This window comes from Dromiciops gliroides, chromosome 1 (genome assembly GCF_019393635.1).
Source record: "Dromiciops gliroides isolate mDroGli1 chromosome 1, mDroGli1.pri, whole genome shotgun sequence".
In the NCBI taxonomy this organism is placed as follows: Eukaryota; Metazoa; Chordata; class Mammalia; order Microbiotheria; family Microbiotheriidae; genus Dromiciops; species Dromiciops gliroides.
The window spans coordinates 234,896,282-234,916,241 of record NC_057861.1 but is presented as its reverse complement, the minus strand read 5'-3'; the positions used below and the strand labels follow the sequence as shown (position 1 = coordinate 234,916,241).

Genomic DNA, 19,960 nt, shown 5'->3' with positions numbered 1-19,960 from the left:
CTTATTCTTTTTCAAAGGGCATCATATCTTATTGAGAAGCTATGGAAATGGAAGATTTTAACTTTATCTATGGTAGACATTTTTTTCTCTTTTGTTCAGGAGCTCATTGTCAAGGGTCTGTGAAACTTAAAAAAATTTGATAATTATATTTCAATATGATTGGATTTCTTCATAATCCTATATTTTATTTTATGCATTGAAAACAATATTTTTTGAGAAGAGGCCCATAGGCTTCAGCAGACTGGCAAAGGAGTATGTGGCACAAAAAATGTGAGGAACCTCTGCTTAAGTAAATGTCCCCAAAGAAGCACTCCACCAGTTTAACAAATATATACATTATTTCATTGCAGGGAAGGGGGGCAGAACAGGAGGGAGGACATGGGGAAGAGAAGGGGACCAAGGAAGGGGGATAAAAAAAGGAAGGAGGAATCTGGTCATTTTTCCCCCTAAGTCCAGAAATGTGTTACATTGAATAATTCAACTCTTGCATAATGCGAGAGTTGTAAATGGCAATATCCTGCCATTCATAAAAACAAAATCAGATTTAGGGGTAAAGTTTCATAAAGCATTTTCCAACTGGCAATTCTTTTTTTATCATTCAGATTTAATATTAACCACACTAAATAAATGTCAAGGATTTAATGTTCACTCTCATGTTACACTTTTATTATCATGGTAAAAGAGCAACATTTGGGCATTTAATTATAAGTAAAATTCAGAAATGCCATATTATCAAAGAAAATTCTGATGTATTAGGTTAACTAAAGTAAATTAGATCTCAGGACCATAAACAGAGATAAGTCAGAATACTAAGCTCTTCAAAAGCAAACCAAACACTATCCTCTATGAATCAGTTACAATTCAGTATTACACAAGTCCCTAACCTGTGGCTTATAAGATTTCATGAATGTGTGTGTGTGTGTGTGTGTGTGTGTGTGTGTGTACTGTTATTGTCATCGACAACACATCTTACAATTTTGTTCTTGGGTAGTTCATAGCTTAAAAAAGGTATGATGCTACCAGGAGAAAAGTCATGATTTTATTCTGAGTTAAGGTCACATAGAAATGGAACAATCTTTAACTTGCCTGGACTCTGATTTACAAGCTTCCATATTATCAGGACAGAGATTCCAAAGCCTTGTTAGTTCCTCACTGAAAAGCAAAAGAGAAAAAATACCCCTAATTATTTAAGTCAAAACCACAATGACGTCAATGAAGTACTCAGTGTAAGCCTTGGTTATCTTAAAATACTCATTAAAAAAAGTAAATGTATTGAATGTGATGATTCATGCTAAAAACTTTAAAGTTCAAAAAGCACCAGAACCATGGTTTTTGAATGTTTGCTTAAAGTTTCTAGGAAAATACAAGTTTTCAGTCAATCACACTGATGTATTTTTACACTAAGTAGGGAAATCATTTCTCCCAATGCCACCTTTTGGGAAAACAGAAAAGTAGGGAGAATATCTGAGTATCTGAACACATTAATGCTTCTTTTTTTTCCACATTAACTCTTCTCAAATGTATTCATGAGCATTTACTTGTTGGGAACCACCAGAAGCACAGGGATCATGACAATCTGGCACAACTGGAGGTAAGGTGGCTCACCCAAAAATTCATCAAGAGACAGTGTAGAAGAGGGCGGCTAGGTGGTGCAGTGGATAAAAGCACCGGCCCTGGATTCAGGAGTACCTGAATTCAAATCCGGCCTCAGACACTTGACACTAGCTGTGTGACCCTGGGCAAGTCACTTAACCCCCACTGCCCCTCAAAAAAAAAAAAAAAAAAAGACAGTGCAGAAAGAAGCCACAGGTTTTCCATAATAAAGACTAAACTAGTTGCTGGATCAGCAGCATGATAAGGGATGCAGGTTATGCTTGGCCACTCTTATAGAGACAAATGAGTGAGACAGGAACTATAAAAATTCTAAAATAGGACTTTTAAAAAACAAACATATCAAATATACAGTTACCAATCCTGGCCCAGATATGAAGACAAGCTGACCTACTTTCCCATCAGAATTTTTTTGTTGGGTCCTTTCCCCAAGAAATCCTCTGGCGCTGTTCTCTTTCGTACAACTCTTGTTGGCTTGGAGTCTGATGGTCTACGGCAAACAGAACGCACACTATTTTTGGAATTATACATGGTTAGGAAAGGTGAAGGCATTTTAGATCTGATAAGGAAACACTTTTAGGACACTTTTGTTAAGATGAAAGGTTTTAGATTAATGCATTATACTCCTTTAGATAAAAAAGTACTGCAAAATTTTTTTCTGGGTGAGGCAATTGGGGTTAAGTGACTTGCCCAGGGTAAGTGACTCAGCTAGTAAGTGTCAAGTGTCTGATACCAGATTTGAACTCAGGTCTTCCTGAATCCAGGGCCGGTGCTTTATCCACTGTACCACCTAGCTGCCCCCGAAGTACCACAATTTGCAAGAAATTATGTAAAGCAATTCAATAACTAATTTTACAATTTTGTTTTGGTAATGTCTCAAGTAAGGAGAAACTAATGGACAAGAAGAAATGAGTTAACACATTAAGGTAAATATAAAAGGATATACCCATACACCATTCTTCCTGTCTCCCAGGTTCATAACATCACTGTTATCCTTGCCTTCTCATCTTTCTTCACCTCACATATCCAATTTGCTACCAAATCTTAATATTTCTACCTCCATAGATCTTTTTTTTCTAGTCAGACAGGTATCACTTTAGTCTAGGGCCCTCATCATCTCTTGCATAATCCTAATTGGTCTCCCTGACTCAAGTCTCTTCCTGCTTCAGTCTATGTTCCACACAGCTGCCAAAAATTATTTCCTTAAGTGTAGCTATGATCACACCACTGCCCTACTCAATAAATTTCAATGGCTCCTTACTGCCTTTAAGATCATATATCAATTCCTATCTGGTTTTTAAAGTCCATCACAGTCTGACCCTAACCTAACTTTCCTTCCTCATTATAGATTACTCTTCTTTTTACCCTCTAAGCTTCAGTCAATCTGGGCTTCTTTCTATGCGCTCCCTCTCCCATCTCTGTGCCTGTACAATGCCCATCCCCCATGCCCATAATGCATTCCCTTTTCATCTCTGCTTCATGGAATTCCTCTCTTCAGGATATAACTCAATTACCATTTCCTAAATGAAGCTTCTCATGATCCCCCTGACTTCTAGTGCCTTCTTTCCCCAACTACCTTATAGTTATATTTATTCTGTCCCTGTCCTAAACTCATAGAAACCTTGATTTCTGCTCTTGGAACTAGCTTGGATTCTTTAAAGGTGAGCATTTGCCTTATATGACATGGATCCAAGTCTCCATCTCAAGTTTCCTGCCTCCAAACCATGCCAGTGCATTAATGGCCCCCCCTCTTTCCAGCCTCCCATTAGAATGATGACTAGAGAAAAGCATGGAAAGACCTGTATGAACTGATGCAAACTAAAACAAGTAAAACCAAGAAAAACTCTGTATGTGTGTATGTATAATAATTATATCAAAGTAAATGGGGGATTACTAGCTGTGTGACCTTGGGCAAGTCACTTAACCCTCATTGCCTCATCAAACAAAACAAAACAAAATAAAACCAAAAAAGGGGCAGCTAGGTGGCATAGTGGATAAAGCATGGGCCCTGGATTCAGGAGGACCTGAGTTCAAATCCGACCTCAATCACTTGACACATTACTAGCTGTGTGACCTTGGGCAAGTCACTTAACCCTCATTGCCTCACCAAAAACACCCCCCCACCCCCCCCGCAAAAAACAAAACAAAGTAAATGGAGGAAAACCATCATAAAACATTTGAAGATTAATGTTGAGAAACTGTCTGTAAAGAACAAACTTGGCCTCAAATAAGAAATTAGAGGGCTATCTAGGCAAAGTAAATTTAAAAGGATGCCCTCCCCGAGGGCAAGGGCTATCTTATTTGCTTATGTTTACATTTCTATCTCTTATTTAGCATACAGAAAACAATAAATACTTGTTCTCTCTCTTACTTTTTCTCTCCAACTCCCCCTCCCACCTCTGTTCCCCTACCTTCTCCCATTACCTTCAAAAGAATATGAACTCCTTGAAAGAGATATCATTCTTTGTATTCCCCATGACCTAGCCCAGTGAGTCACATAATAAATCCCTGTTGGATACAGAAAATTCTGCCAGACATATCAGTTACATATGTCTATAAAAGTCCTACACCCAGACTCTACTGGGGCATGTAGGCAATCCTGATTTCTCAAAGGCTATGCCAGTTGAATACAAGCTTTTGGTGGTTTCTACAATGCTTTAAAGGCTTTGAGTATAGTTCCAGTAACAGACAATGCCTGTTTTCTGCAGAAAGGTTCACTAGAAGTAAACTGGTTACTAAGTGATAACTATTTATAAATGTATATAACTGCTGGTACTCTACATAGGAGACCCTTGTCTGATGACTGGCAGAATTTTCTGTATCAGTCAACAGCATGGTGTACTTATCAAGCACTAACAAAAGTAGAGAGACATGGAAAACAAGATAATATTGCTTTAAAATATAAAATAATTTCTAAATTCCTGAAGAAGATGCAAGATACTGAACATAAAACAGTAAGAAATAGGAGAGGAAAAGACAAGTTTATAGAAAGGTTGTTACGACTGAATTAAGCTATAGCATCTGAAGAATAACGATGAAACAAGAAGCAGGACAATAAGCAGATTAAAAATGGCAAAGATCTGTCAAAACTTCCATAACAAACTATCTTCTTCATCAATGATATCAGCGATCCTATCTGGACAACTTTTAAATACCAATATTGTTAAGTTGATCCCATATGGCTGAGAAACATGGAACAGCACAGTGTTCAAAGAATTAGAATTACAGATCACTCAAATACAATTGAGAAATGCATAAAATGTCCCCATATCTAGGTTGTAGCATATTAGCAACAAAGAATTATTTACCAAGATGCATAAAAGATTGAGGGCAGCTAGGTGGCACAGTGGATAAAGTACTGGCCCTGGATTCAGGACGACCTGAGTTCAAATCTGGCTTCAGACACTTGACACTAGCTGTGTGACCCTGAGCAAGTCACTTAACCCTCATTGCCCCGCAACCCCCCCCCCCAAAAAAAAACCCAAAACAAAACAAGATGTACATAAAAGATCAAGAGATGGATGACTAAAAGAGGAAGTGGACAAGTCAAATAATAAAAATAAGAAATAACAGAAGGATAACCCCAACGTGTTCCACTAGTATTAACATAATGTCAAGATATCTAGAGGAAAGGCCTCTAGCATTTTGGGTATACCCTCTGTAGAGAACAGGGTGAGAGCTAAGAGATGTATAAAAGTTGCACAGAATGAGGAAATATGGATGGGCTGTAATCTGCCTTGCTTGTAGGAGGACTAACACTGATGAGAACACCGATATATGGAAATACTTAAGTATAGATATTTTTTTAAATTATGCATAAGGGAAAAATCATAATTTTAAATAATCTGAAAATACTGTTGATATTTCTTATTTTGGTTTTTACCTTTCTTTCACAAAACTTGGACAGCCTTCGTTTTTCCACGAGTTCCAATTTTCTTCAGTGTTTAATATATGCTGGAAAAAAAAAATACACAAATATGATTGACATCTGAACAATGGAAATACTTAAAATTCTATATGGTACCAAAAATAACAATAACATAAGATACATACCTCTACCATTTTTGAAAATCTCTCTCCATCAGGGGGGTTTTCAGATAGTAGCTGTGATCAGAAAGCACACACTAAGCTTTCAACAACTTTCTGCATCATATGAATGGTTTACAGGCAGAATCCCCATAAAAGCGTTTGTTGCTCCCGTACCTGAGCTAATGTTATCCTTATTTTCCTATATGAGGCTGAAACTTTTAAATCTAGTTCATAAACAGAGATAACTCCAAATTTCCAAGTTTTTTGATCACTGATGTCTTGTACTGAACTTACTTGATAGACTGATTTTGTAGTATCTTCAATCCACAGGGATTGCTCATCAGTTAGAACATAGTTTGAACTGGAAAAGAGAGCAAATGAGAGAATAGTATTATTACTGTAAGAAATATAATGGGGCAGCTAGATGGCGCAGTGGATAGAGTACCAGCCCTGGAGTCAGGAGTACCTGAATTCAAATCCAGCCTCAGACACTTAACACTTAACTAGCTGTGTGACCTTGGGCAACCCCAATTGCCTCACTAACCAAAAAAAAAAAAAAAAAAAAAAAAAGACAAACAATGCCTGAAGGTTTTTCTAAATTTATTGCATCCTGATAGGTGGTAAGGGTATACATTGTATATATACCCAGCCCTCGAATGAGAAAGATCAGGCAGGTTTCAAGTACTGCCTCTGATGCACTGTGGTAGTGTGTGATAATAAGCAAATTGTTGTTGTTTGGTTGTTTCAGTCATGTCCAACTCTTCATGACCCCATTTGGGGTTTTCTTGGAAAAGATATTAAAGTGATTTGCCGTTTTCTTTTCCAGTTTATTTTATAGATGAGGAAACTGAGGCAAACAGGGTTAAGTGACTTGCTCAGGGCCATACCACTAGTGTTTGAAGCCTATTATGAACTCAGGTCTTTCTCACTACAAGCTCAGTGCTTTATTCACTGAACCACCTAAGTGTACCATGATAAGCAAATCACTTAACTTATTATCCCAAAGCAAATTTCTAAAACTATAAGTTACAAATGAGTTGCTTCTATGATTCTTTTTAGTATTGGAGAAAGTAGTTTCCACACTGCATGTCCTCACACTAATGAAATCAAAGATCAGCCCAATCCACTGCATCCTTAAAATAGAATATAAAATCTATATATTTATTATATGTGAATACTATTATTTTTTATTTTCTGCATTTAATTCACGGCCATTTATTGCTAAAACAGCAGAGAAACAAAATTCATTTTTGTGACTTTATGCTATTATTGGTATTTGGAAGAAATGTTTTTCCTCTTTTCTGTAGCAATGAAAAGAAGATATTAATTGAAGCTAGAAAAACTTACATTAGAAAATATTTCCTGATGAAGTGAGAGAGTGAAATATGTAAATAAAGGAGACTAGAAAAGCTACCCTATCTGGAGATAATCTTAAAGACTTTTTTGTTTTTCTGACTAGTTGGGTTGCCAAATTCATGGTTACTGAGAGTTAGGCCATGACCTGGCTTGGGATAGGGGGCTGGAGTTGCTATGAAAGAAGTTTGAATGACAAGGCCCACAACAGAAGACAAGTTGAGGTTAAAAAAAAAATAGTAATACTACCATTCTAACCTAAGTAGGGTTGAGGAAGGTACAGGGCTACAATGCTGTTCTTTGCTTTCTGGATCTGCTCATTTACTGGTGTGATCTTTTCTGGGAGTTCTTAGATCCTTATATTTAGGACTCATGGATTCTCCAAACCAAAAGTAGTCACCAATTTCTACTTTACCCTTCTTGGGAAAAGGATCAATCACCCATATAACTAGCAAGAGAGCTGGTTCCCAAAGCATCCAGGGCAGGAGAAATAATCCAAACACAACATTAGTATACATGTACCAAAATCCCATCCTTAGACATCCCCATTTCCTTACAGTAGCAATATAGTTTTTGCTAAATAAATCCTTGTTCTCTAATTTTTTTGGCAGAAGCCCTCAATTCCCAGGCACTATGGTACCAAACATCTGTTACAAACATATAGTTGGTCTGTGTCCCTACAATGCAGAGAAGAAAACACTAGGCAACCTAGGTCCAGTTTTACTTATAGCTAGCCTCACTGTGAAATTCTAGTTACATTTTTCAGGCTCCTGCTAATAAATAATTTAATAATTATAATAAGCTTACCTTTTGAATTTCACTTGCCCCTTGAGGTACTGAAATAAAATGAGATACTGCAGAAGGATGTGACGACGAAAATTACTATCACTCAGCTGTAAATCCATAAGCTATATGCGTAGAAAAGACAAACACAGGAGAAGAACCACAATGTTTACTTTATCTAGCATAGTGAGAGTCAAACAGCCTAAATTTATAGTTTTCTGCTACAGAAAATAATAATAATAAATACTAATAAAGCAATAATAAAACAATGAAGAATCCATTAAGAAAATATATTGCCTTCTTCCTTATCATGTAATATTTATCAATGACTAGCAAATTTTTTTTTATCCTGAGTACTGAGACCTAGACATATCTGAGCATTTTCAGATGAAAATCAACAAATTTGTAATTCATTTTTCAACATAAAAAGAAACCAGGTAAAATACCATATCAGTATATATGACCTTCAACAAGTCACTTGATTTATATACAGGACTTACTTTCTTCTGTAAACTAATAAAATTCTAATAGGTCTGCAATGTCCCTCTCACCTCTAAAATTCTGTCTTGCATTTTTTCTGGATTTCTACTAAAATAAGTATACTTAAAATGCTTTTCTTATAAATGAAAATAGCAAGCCTCCATAAATTGGACTTTGTGATAGGAAAGAACTTTTAAAATGGAACTTGGATTGAAATTTAGTTATGCATTATTTGTGAATAAAGGGTTTGGCACAAAAACTGTATAAATAAGTTTAAAAGGAAAGTAATCAAATGACCTAAAATTATTTTCAGGCATTTGAGAAACAACCAATTATCTTTAAAAAGCAACTTATAAGTCAAGTAGAGAATATTTTTATTTATTTGGTTCTTTATTTAGTGTAGATTGCTAAAGACTTTCTTCACCTGGAGACTCAAAAGAAACTAATGTTAAAATATTTTCTAGCTCAGGGTTTCTTGAACTTTTCCCATTCATGACCCGTTCTTGCCCAAGAGATTTTTACAAGACCCTGGGAACATAGGGTATATAAAATAAGTTATAGAAATCAAACATTTACTGCCAAAATTTTTCATGACCCCATATTCAGTTATGCAACTCCATATGGGGTCACAACTCACAGGTTAAGAAGCTTTGCTCCGGCTCAAGTAAAAAAACCAAAAAGCAAAGAATCAGATCAATCTTTCCCCAGCGCATCCATCCTATAAATAGTTCAAATTAGAATTATTTATATAAAACAAAAACTACAGCTTTCTTCAAATTGTACTGTCTAAACACTGTTAGTTATCACAATTTAACCAACATAAGCAGCAAACATCATCATCTGACTTAAATATTGCATGAACTAGACATCAGGTGGTAAAAAGGAAAGATTTTAAAAATTGGATATCTGTTAAAATAGAGGCTTCATACCTTTTCACTTGTTAAGAATTTTGCAAAATATACATGTTCTCCTCCTGTTTTCAATTCTTCTAACTTCTTTCGGGAGGCCTGAGTATCATCCAGTTTATAACTTTTAAAAACAGCTAAAACCTCTTCAGAATACTGCAAAATGAAAATTCTAATTAATTTTATCTTTCCAAGTCACCAAATAATCTGTTTACTTGTATTTATTAGAAAAACAGACATTTACTGGCAATTGACTGCTTATTCATATATTATATCATATTAAGTATAGAAAAACATGACTAAGATACTTATCAAACAAGATTTCTCACTATTTTTAAAGGTTAATTATCCCTCCTTTTAAGTTTTTATGTAGTTAGGATATAGGAAAAACTGCAGAAAAGCTTTGATATTTTACATATATCCTCCAATGAGATTAACTGTTTCAACAATTGTAGAAGTAGGAGAGGACCCTTCACTTGGAGTCAGGCAGACCTGGGTTCAAATTCTGCCCCAAACACTGAATAGATATGTGATGCTGGGCAGATCCTTTAGCCTGTCAGGAGCTCATCCTCCTCATGTTACAGCATCTGTCCAAAGTGACATCTAACATCTGATGAACTTTTACTCTTAACATTTCTTTGTGAATAAAATATCAAAAGGAAAAACAGTGATTTTAAATCACTTCTAGATATCGTAGAATTGTTTTCAAATTCTCCTCATCAGTTCAATTTCATCATTAAAGAATAGGAACTGGCTAATTGTGATTTAAGAAAAAAAAGGACACTGCATTTAAAATAAATACATAAGACAGACCATGCCATCTTTTCAATGCAATGGATAGTCTTGGCCTTTGCCTTCATAAGGAAGATAATTCTGACTTTAAACGGAAAAGCAAAAGGAGACAAAGAAAATATCTTCAGAAGGGTAGCTATAATTATTTCTAAAGCCTAGAAAAGACAGTGTATGTATAGCAAAACATTTCTGGAACACAACCATGAGAATGCTAACTTACATTTGCATAGTGCTTTCTAATTTGCAAAAAGCTTTCATATCCACTGGCTCATTTAATTCTCCCCAAAATCTTGTAGATTGGACAGAGTAATATTATTATCATTTTCCCAATGAAGAAACAGATGTAAGTAAGGTAGACCAAGATCACAGAGCTAGTAAATTGTCTAGCCCAGGGCTCTTTCCATTATATTCACACTTTAGCTGCAACTGAAACTTTTAAATCCAAAAGAAATTAGTCACTCCTTAACATATGCCATGTGATCAACTGTTCATATATAATTACAATTTAACTTCTGAAAACTGCATAACTGGAGCAACAACAAATTACCTTGAGAAAAGTTTTCCATGAAATCTTCTCATAGCACTGCACAGGATTTCTGAAGTAATCTTGAAGTGACCAGAATTTTCTATACAGGTTGTAATCAATTGGAATAGAGCTAATGAAAACAAACAATACATTCATCATATCATTCTATATCTTTAGATAGTATCTAAGGTAAATAAAATGACAGAATCTCAAAGTTGAAAGGACTATGGAAGTCATTTGGTCCACCATGTTCCTGAATAAGACTCCCCTCTGCAACATAAACCGCAAGTGGTCAGCTAGGCTTCATTTGAAGAAAGCCCTCAAGGGAATGAGGGGGTCTTAACAGCTTCCCAAGGCAGCCTCTTTCACTTTTGGAGAATTCTATGTTAGTAAACTTTTCCTTAAATCAAACCCAAACTCTGTGTCTCACAATGAACCTGCTGTTCACTAAAATATCCAATCTTTTCCCAATGAACTGCTGTCTAACCATGCCTTCCACCGTTTATACTTTGGTTAAAAAAAAATCTCGAAATATAAAACTTTATTTATATACTGTCTGACATATACTTAACTGTGTACATGTCACATCCTCCCACCACAGGAGAAAGGTCAGCTTCTTTTAAGATGTTTTTATTTTTATATTATCAATACCTTGCAGAGTAGCTTGCACATTAAGTAGGCAGGTTGTAAAAGTTTGCTGAATTGAATTGAGAGCCAGTAAAATGGATTGAGGCATAAACAGAGAATTAGATTATGGGTGCAGCTGCTTATTTTCATAATCAATATAGAATTTGTGGCTATAGCATTGGTGCAATTATAATACTAGGCAACATTAAGGATTAGAAAGGCCTTTTTTCCTCACAACAAACATATGAGGTAGGTACAAGGTAGGAGGATTGAAGGGGAAGAGCAGGGAGGCCGGATTTGTGATTTCGCTAGTACAGGGAACACCCACTGAGGAAACTTCTTTTGCTAAGGTAGACTGGCTCTTTGAAAATCCTTGAGAGGTGTTCTGGGCATTGAGAAGTCACACAGCCAGAATGTTAGAAGCAGGTTTTCCTGCCTCAGAATCTTCCTTTTTATCCAATATACCACAGTCTCTCAAGAGAATTTAGTATTACTATTACCCCCCATTTTACAGATGAGGAAACAGGCTCAGAAAGGTTAAATGACCTAACCAGGGTGACAGCTAGTAAGTGTCAGAGCTAGGACTCAATTGAATTTCCTGTCTAATGATCTTTCCACTACATCCCATTGCTTGGTAATCACAGAATCTAAGGGTGGGAAATGATCTGCAGAGCCTATCTAGTGCAACCTATAGCTCAATGCGAATCTCCTCAACAACATCCCTAACAAGCTGAAATCTACTTTTCACTAGAAGCCCTCCAGCAAAAAGGAACCCACTGCCTCTTAAGATCATTTCACTTTTAAAATTCAAAAACACAGGGGCAGCTAGGTGGTGCAGTGGATGGAACACCAGCCCTGGAGTCAGGAGTACGTGAGTTTAAATCTGGCCTCAGACACTTAACACTTACTAGCTGTGTGACCCTAGGCAAGTCACTTGACCCCAATTGCCTCACTTAAAAAAAAAAAATCAAAAACAGGATGACAAAATTAACCCCTTACTTTAAGCTTTTAAAAAATTACATTAATACCCATTACCCACTCTTCAGTTGGCTACTCTACATGCCTGCAGTGCCAAAAATGAATTTATATACAATTCCTTTAAATATGTGGTTTTTGATCAAACATACCAGAATTTATTCATCCAAGTGTTGTCCCCTTCAAAGTGGTTACCTTGGAAGGCCATGCACTTATTCAAATGTTGCTGACACTGCTCAAAACATTTTCCAATCTCCTCTCTTGACGCTTACAGAACAAATTGTTTTGTTTTTAATAGTCTCAGTGGAGGCAATATTTTTTTTCCTTTGAAGGTGGATTTTGTTTTTGGAAACAGCCAACGGTCATTTGGAACAAAGTCTGGTGAGTACAGGCGTTCAGATCAAGCTGGGTCATGTCATTTTCAGTCCAAAACGAGGTGCGACTATAAAGGAATGAGAATGAATTTCTTGTGTGGTTCTGAAGGCAATCCCAAAAGAGGAGCTCCAAAAATGTTTTGAGCAGTGGCAGTGTCATTGGAGTAAGTGTATAGCCTCCCCAAGGTGATTACTCTAAAGGCCAACACTCGTTTGGATGTATAAATTCTGGTATTTCATTAAAAAAATCAGTCACCTTAATTCAGTCACACCACGTACAAGGAATATCAGGCAAACAAAACTCCAAATCCTTAAGTAAAAAACAGCATTTGGTGAAAATACACACACACACACACACACACTCTCTCTCTCTCTCTCTCTCACAGCATTTAAGAGCAAAACTCTAAAGTACCCAAAAGTGAAATTTTAGGTAACCTCAACTATCCAGAACACAGCTGTAAATAACTGAAAATAGCTTGCAAGCTGGAGGAAAACAATTATCATGAAATCTATGTACATTATACTTTAGGAAAGGTCTAAGACCCTGTCAAACCCTGGCCCAGAGCTCAGTACCTTAGAATGATATATAAAGAATTTGGTCAAACAAAAGTTTTCATTCAAGAGGTAGGGCAGAAAAGACAGGTGGTCATAAGAGGAAAAAAGAACTAAAAACCCAACAGAAGAACTACTTTTCAAAAAAAGCCCAAGTTTAGAGTCATTTACTGAGCCCTATGAATCATGAAACCTACCAAAGGTATTACTATATTGTTCATTATAAGAAAAAGTATGGTATGGAATGAATGATGGAATTAGAGTCATGAGGCGCCTAGGTTTAAATCTCATTTTTGACACTTTACTATGTAACTATGGTAAAGTTAATTCATTTCTTGAGTTCTGGAGTTTTCTTATCTGTAAAATGGGATTTTGTAATGCCTACAGTACTTACCTCACTGGGGTATTTATGGGAATCAGATAAGGTAGGCAACTGTTTTGCAAACCTTAAGAATACTATATAAACATCAACTATGATGAAGATGACAACTGGCCTTGGAATTTTTTAAATTACAGCATGGTACAATGGAAACGGAAATTAGAGGCCCTCAGTTCAACTTCTGGTCTTGAAACTTACTACCTGTGTGCCTTGGAGAAGCCATTTTTGACCTCCATGAGCCTAGTTTTTCATCCGTAAAATATGGGGTTTGGACTGGATGGTCTGTGAGAATTCTTTTATCTAAACTTTGAGTAAGGTATAATACATTTTAGAGAGATTTCATCAAAAATGGTTAAAACAAATTATGACACAAATGATAAATTTATCTTAAAAATTCACTTATATGAAATACTATGCCTGTGAGGAGCTAGAGGAATAAGGCATGTAACTAGTCTTGGGTGTGATGGAAGATTGTGCAGGAGAGAGCGCACAAGAGCTTTAGAAGGAAGAAGAATTATGAAGGTGTAAAGTTTTCTGAAATTGTGAAGGAGGCCAGATTTGGGGGAGGGGAAATTTGTAAGGATCACAAGTCATCTTTAAGGAGATGAAGGATGAGAAGGGCTAGAGTTGAAGAAAAAAAAAAAAGACCACAGTTTAGAGCTAAAAGCAATCTTAGAGGACATATCTAGTCCAATCCCCTCATTTTACAGCTGAAGAAAGAGTCCCCGAGATTAACTGACTTGTCCAGGGTCACACTAGGACTATGTGACAGAGGCAGGATCTGAACTCAAGTCATAGGGTAACATTTAGAGCTGTTAAAGACTTCGGTGGCCATATGGTCTAACTGTATCATTTTATAGGTGAGAAAACTGAGGAACAGAGAGGTTGAGAGATCTGCCCAAACTCACAAAGGTAAAGAGTATGAGAGGCAAAATTTAAACCCATGTCCTCTTACTTCAGAGTAACTACTCATTTCCTGGAAGTACCAAACTGCCTCCTTTGCTGTCAGGTTCCAGAACTGGTGATCCTTTCCCAGGGCCTTGCTGCCTATCTCAAGGATTCATAAGGAGAATTCAAACAGGAACATAATTGTCTTTGCTTGGGATAAATCAACTTTACAAGTAAAAGATGGGGAAACTGTGGCGAAATATTGGTTCACCTGAAAAAGGTCTGAGTGTTTTAGCGGACTGATAGCTCAGCATGAGTTAAGAGTGTGGTATCAAAGTCAAAATCTAATTCAAACTTAATCTGCATTAAGGGACAGCATCCATAACTGCATATTGTTAAGATCACATCGAAAAGTATTGAGATTAGTTCTGAAAGACACAATTTAGGAAGGAAACTGATAGGCTATGATAGCAGGATGGTGAGAGCATGCCAGCTGAGATCAGCTGAAGGAATTGGGTATGATTAGTTTAGAGGAAAGACAGCTGTCAAAGTATTTGAAGCTCTATCATTTTGAAGAAGGATTACAATTGGTCTGTTTGGCAACAGAAGAACTCAGAGCAACAGGTAATTTCACAGAGGTATAGATTTAGGCTTGATAAAAGGAAAAACTTCCTAATGTTGAGAGAGATCTAAAAGTTTATTGGCTTTCTAGGGAGGTAGAGATTTGATTTCCCTTTCAGTGGAGGTTTTTAGTGAGCAAAGGTTGGATGACCACTTTGGGGGTATGTTGTACAGAGAATTTTTGATTAGGTGTGGGTTCGAACAGATGTTTGCTGAAGTCCTTTCCTAGTCTTAGACTACTCAGATATTTAACTGACAATAGAGTTGGGAATGAACTCTAAGTTAAACTTTTTCATTATACTATGCTACTTCTCACAGGAGAAATGGAAAGAAGACAACAAATTCACCTGCCTTTTTGCTTCTTACTAATATAAAAGCTTTCAATGGGAGAAAGAGAATGAAATGACTGGCTAAAAAGATCCCCTTTTGAAGATGCTATACAAAATCAATTCCCCAATCTACTGAATTAAGGGTCTGGAATAGATAATCTCTAAAGTTTCTCCAAGAACTAGAATTCTATGATTTTATGACTCCAAGTCCTCATTTATTCACATCCTTGTGAGCCAAAAAGAGGGACTGATTGGGAGTGGGGACAGGAGGGAGAGGGCCATACTCTAGATAATCTACCAGAAAAGCCAAGACTAGTCCAGTGGCAGGCCCACAGAGAAGACTAATTTAGGGCAATGTTCCTGTAATGTTGGGGAGCTGAAGATGCCTTTTTCTAACTCTGGGGTTCATGAGTCCCTTTTGAAAAATGTAAAAAATAAAAAAATAAAAAAATCCCATGCAGGGACACACATTAAGCAATTATCAACCAATACTGAAATTATCAGAATGAGGGTATAGAAGGTAAGGAAAGGTACAGAGAGCTTGAGAGACCAAAGTGGCAATTTTTGGAAGTACTTAGGAAAGGTACCAAAGACAAATCTCAGCTACTTCACAATGATGTTTCAGTGACTGGGCTAAAACACTCAAAACCTTGTCACAAGTGCCACAGGTTTCCACTCCCTATTAGTTCAGTACTAATATTACTACAGAATCTAACCCCTTTGATAACAATCTTATGGAAATATACGTTCAGAGTAACACAGAAATGGGGATTCTAAGAGAAAGTATCTTCCCAATCTAGATTCCCTAGATGTGGGAATCGGGACTCCACTGTAAATCTTTGTCATGGCACCAAAGCTCCAGCAGGATAGGAATTTCAGAGGGTTGAAGAATGAAGAGTTGGGGCAGGGCTTTGGGGTGAGTGGGGTGGGAACACAGGCAAGAAGGAGGTTTTCTTTTCCTTTTCCTCTTCTTGAAGCTTATCCCAGAACCCAGAGTCCATCATACCCACAACTGGATCTTTAACATGGAGAAAAAGGAAAAAGTGGAGAGCAGCTCTGTTCTGAAGTGTGCTATACTCTGATGATATATGCCGTAAGTGCTGAAGGATTTATTAACTGAGTATATGAGAGTAATAAATAAAAGGATCATATTAACCAATGATATTACTATCCCTGACACTCACTACCATGGCCACATTGACTTACAAAACTTTAAGGTGATGATGTCTTTAGCCCCCTACCACCTTCCCTAAAAGCAACTTTTTCTTCTTCCCTGGTCTTATTTCCATTCTAGTACTTGGCACGATGCAAAAGTCATACTGTTATAATAAAGACAATATTATAAGTCCCCCAAACTCACCAATTTGTCGGAGCTTCATCATCTCCCATTTCTCCTTCCTCTACTTCCATTCCTTCATCTCTATCCTCGATGTGCTTTAAAAAAAACCAAAACACAATATTGGTTTTCAGGAACACGAACAATGCTAGAATTTATTCCACTATATTTAATAGGTATCATGGCAGTCTGGGGATCACAAAATATTATAAACTACTATAAGCACCACTGTTAGACTTATAACAATGCCTGACACTTCAAGGTGAGATGATCTTTGAACTGTCTAATCGGCTTGGCATTCTAAGATTATACTGTAGCTATGAATAGAAAGGAAGATAATTTAAACTACACTGAATCCTCTCACTACCCAAGTTCAAGACCAAGAACCATACAACACACAAGCCATTTCTAATTTAGGGGGTTCCATATGTAACAAGTAAAAATGCCCAGTGGTCACAGCTACTTCTTCCTCCCAAATTCCAGTTATGGGATTTTTCTTTTATTCTCCTTCAAACTTTTCTGGCTGCTTCCTTGGATCACTACCTCTGTCACCACCATCACCTCCATCTCATCTCATCTTCCCTTACTTGACTATCCAGGGAAGTGTTTTCAATGGCTTAGGGCTAGGAGGCATAGGGAAAGCTATGAAACTGATTTTTGTTTTACAATAATGGACCAGGGGATGACAGGAAAAAAGTTGACAGAAGGAAGCAGTTGTCAACAAAAGAAAAATAAATATTCCCTGGAATTTACAGTGGGAAAAGTCTTGATCTTTTTTTTTTCCTCATGGACCTTCCTAACCTCCAAAATGGATCCAAATGCAGATGGAGGAATATTGGGTTTCTCAAGCTGGAGCATTAAATGGTTTCCCATAGCTATACTGTATATGTTAGTGTAGATTCCAAAATAAATATTAGCATAATCCTACACATTAGATTCCTGAGCCATACATTAAGATCACTTTGGGGGGAAGGGGGGCGTCGAGAGGCAATGAGGGTTAAGTGACTTGCACAGGGTCACACAGCTAGTGTCTAGTGTCTGAGGCCGGATTTGAACTCAGGTCCTCCTGAATCCAGGGTCAGTGCTTTATCTACTGCGTCACCTAGCTGCCCCCATACATTAAAATCAGCTTCAACTTTCTAGTCTCCTTTAGAAATGTTTTTAATAGTGTCCCCACCTAAAGGGTAAGTGTACAAGAAATTTCTAAGCTTAAGTCAAGACTAATATGCTATACATCTTTAAAAAGAAAATTTGCTAATGCTTTATAGCGCTCAGTAAAAATGCATTTCCATCCTAATTGATACCAGTCCTTCTTCAAAAACAAACTTGTAATAATCAATAAGCAAAATTAAAAACAGTTCTTACCTTCTGACCCAAGGTGCTCTCTTGTTCATTGGTGTTGAAAACAGTGACATTTTCAAGATTAAACTGACTTTGTAAGTTAAGGCCTGTTTAAAAATAAACAAAAACACATATGCTATAATGAAAGAGCTTATTAGTATAAAAACACTTAAAGACCTGAAGTACTTGTGGTGGGAACAGCAAAGATAATATAAAGTTAATGCAACAGCAAATTAATCTAAAAATCAAACTATCATCTTTACAGACACAATACTAAAACCAAGCCATTGGTTTGCAAATCCTTTTTGAAATTCACTTTACAAAGAGGTGCCTTCAATGAAAACCTGTTGGCTCTTCAACTGTGGTATAAGGTGGTATAAGCTTTAGAAAACCAGAGAATACTAGGAGTAGTTTCCATATGTAGACTACCAATTCTGGACTGAAGAGGGATTGTGAAATGTCTTTGAAATATAATGGAAATGAAGTGCAAACAAGTAGGATAGTTTGGAGGATGGCATGATGTTTAAACCCTTCTTTCACTTTATACTCATCTCAAAGGAAAAATCAAAACCAAAAATGCCTCTCTCGAAGATAATACCTGATTCCATTTCAAATACACTTGGTACTTAAATTTACCCAATATGCCTATAGGCTTCCCAGCCTTCCCACTTTTAAGCTATTTGGGGGGCAACAAAGAACGAGTTGGAAAGGCACCTAAGAAAGCATCTCATCTTTGTCTAATCAAGAATTTCTTCTGAAAATACACCCAACAACTGAGTACTCAAGCCTCTGAATACTTTTCATGGGAGATACTATCTTCCAACACAATTCATTCTACTCCTAAATAACTCTAATTGTTAGGAAACTTTTACTTATATTGAGTCAAATGCTAAATCTCTGAAATTTCCACTTTTTCCTAGCTCTGCCCACTGGACCAAGCAAAACAAATCCTAGTCCTTCTTTGGCGTAACATCCTCCTAAACATCCAAAGACTGCGGTTATAACTCCCAATACATCTTTTTTTTTTTTTAAGAGGCTAAACCGAACAGTTTCTTTGGCTGATCTTTATGTGGCATGGTCTCAAAGACCCTCTCATCATCTTGGTTAATCTCCAGCTTATCAGAACTGTTCTTAAAATGTAGTGCCTGGATCTAAATACAGTAATTCATATATGGTCTAGCTGAACAGACTACACAGATACCATCACCTCCTTAGTCACGAATACTGCCTCTTGTAATGCAACTAAAAATCACATTAGATTGTCGTGCTGCCATATTACTCTGTTGACTCAAAGTTTTCAGTCTACTAAACCCTCTCAATCTTTAGATGAACCAACTAATCATCTTGTACTTGCATAGATGATTTTATGAGTTCAAATATAAGACTTTATATTTCTCTCTTTTGTGTGTGTGTGTGCGAGGGTGGGGGGAAAATAGGGCAATGGGGGTTAAGTGACTTGCCCAGGGTCACACAAGCTAGTAAGTGTCAAGTGTCTGAGGCCAGATTTGAACTCAGGTACTCCTGAATCCAGGACTGGTGCTCTATCCACTGCGCCACCTAGCTGCCCTCTTTTTTTGGTTGTATTTTTTATATTTATCTCTTTAAATTTTATCTTGTGAGGTAGCAGGTGTAGTGGACAGAAGGTTGAATTTGAATACAGAAAGAACTTGGTTTAGTTCCTGCCTCTGACACACACTAGTTGTGTGAGCATAAGCAAATTACTTAACTTTCCAAATCTGTCAGCCAACTAAGACTTTAGATTACAAAGCAGTTGGTCATCTGTACTGGTAGAATGAATTTCCATACCAGGAGGTCCCTATGTGTATGAAATTATAGGTCTGGACAAAAACCAAACATATTTCATCTCATGAGTTTTGATTCAACATTCTTGCCTGTCCAGATATTTTTATCTTGACTCTGTACTTCATTAGAGACACTAATCTATTAATGATTACTTGTTCAGTCTAATCATTCAACTATCACCTTTCATATCCATCCTTTAAGAAAATTATGGAGAATTTTGTCAAATGCTTTATGCATACTGAATCTACAGCATTCC

At 36.8% G+C, this 19,960-nt stretch overlaps 1 protein-coding gene across 2 annotated transcripts in view; it reads right to left on the bottom strand.

Annotated features, from left to right (window-relative positions):
* Positions 1-19,960, bottom strand: part of THOC1 (THO complex 1) — a 68,398-nt gene that overhangs the window by 13,495 nt on the left and 34,943 nt on the right. Inside the window, exons 8-17 of one of the 2 annotated variants that reach the window (XM_043978449.1) lie at positions 17,926-18,008; positions 16,585-16,658; positions 10,501-10,609; positions 9,186-9,317; positions 7,801-7,901; positions 5,935-6,001; positions 5,665-5,715; positions 5,495-5,565; positions 2,006-2,122; positions 1,087-1,152 (exon numbers count right to left, since the gene is read on the bottom strand). In XM_043978449.1, coding sequence (XP_043834384.1) covers positions 1,087-1,152; positions 2,006-2,122; positions 5,495-5,565; positions 5,665-5,715; positions 5,935-6,001; positions 7,801-7,901; positions 9,186-9,317; positions 10,501-10,609; positions 16,585-16,658; positions 17,926-18,008 — 871 coding nt within the window. The remainder of the gene's footprint in view (positions 1-1,086; positions 1,153-2,005; positions 2,123-5,494; positions 5,566-5,664; positions 5,716-5,934; positions 6,002-7,800; positions 7,902-9,185; positions 9,318-10,500; positions 10,610-16,584; positions 16,659-17,925; positions 18,009-19,960) is intronic. The other variant, XM_043978450.1, reaches the window with a different exon arrangement.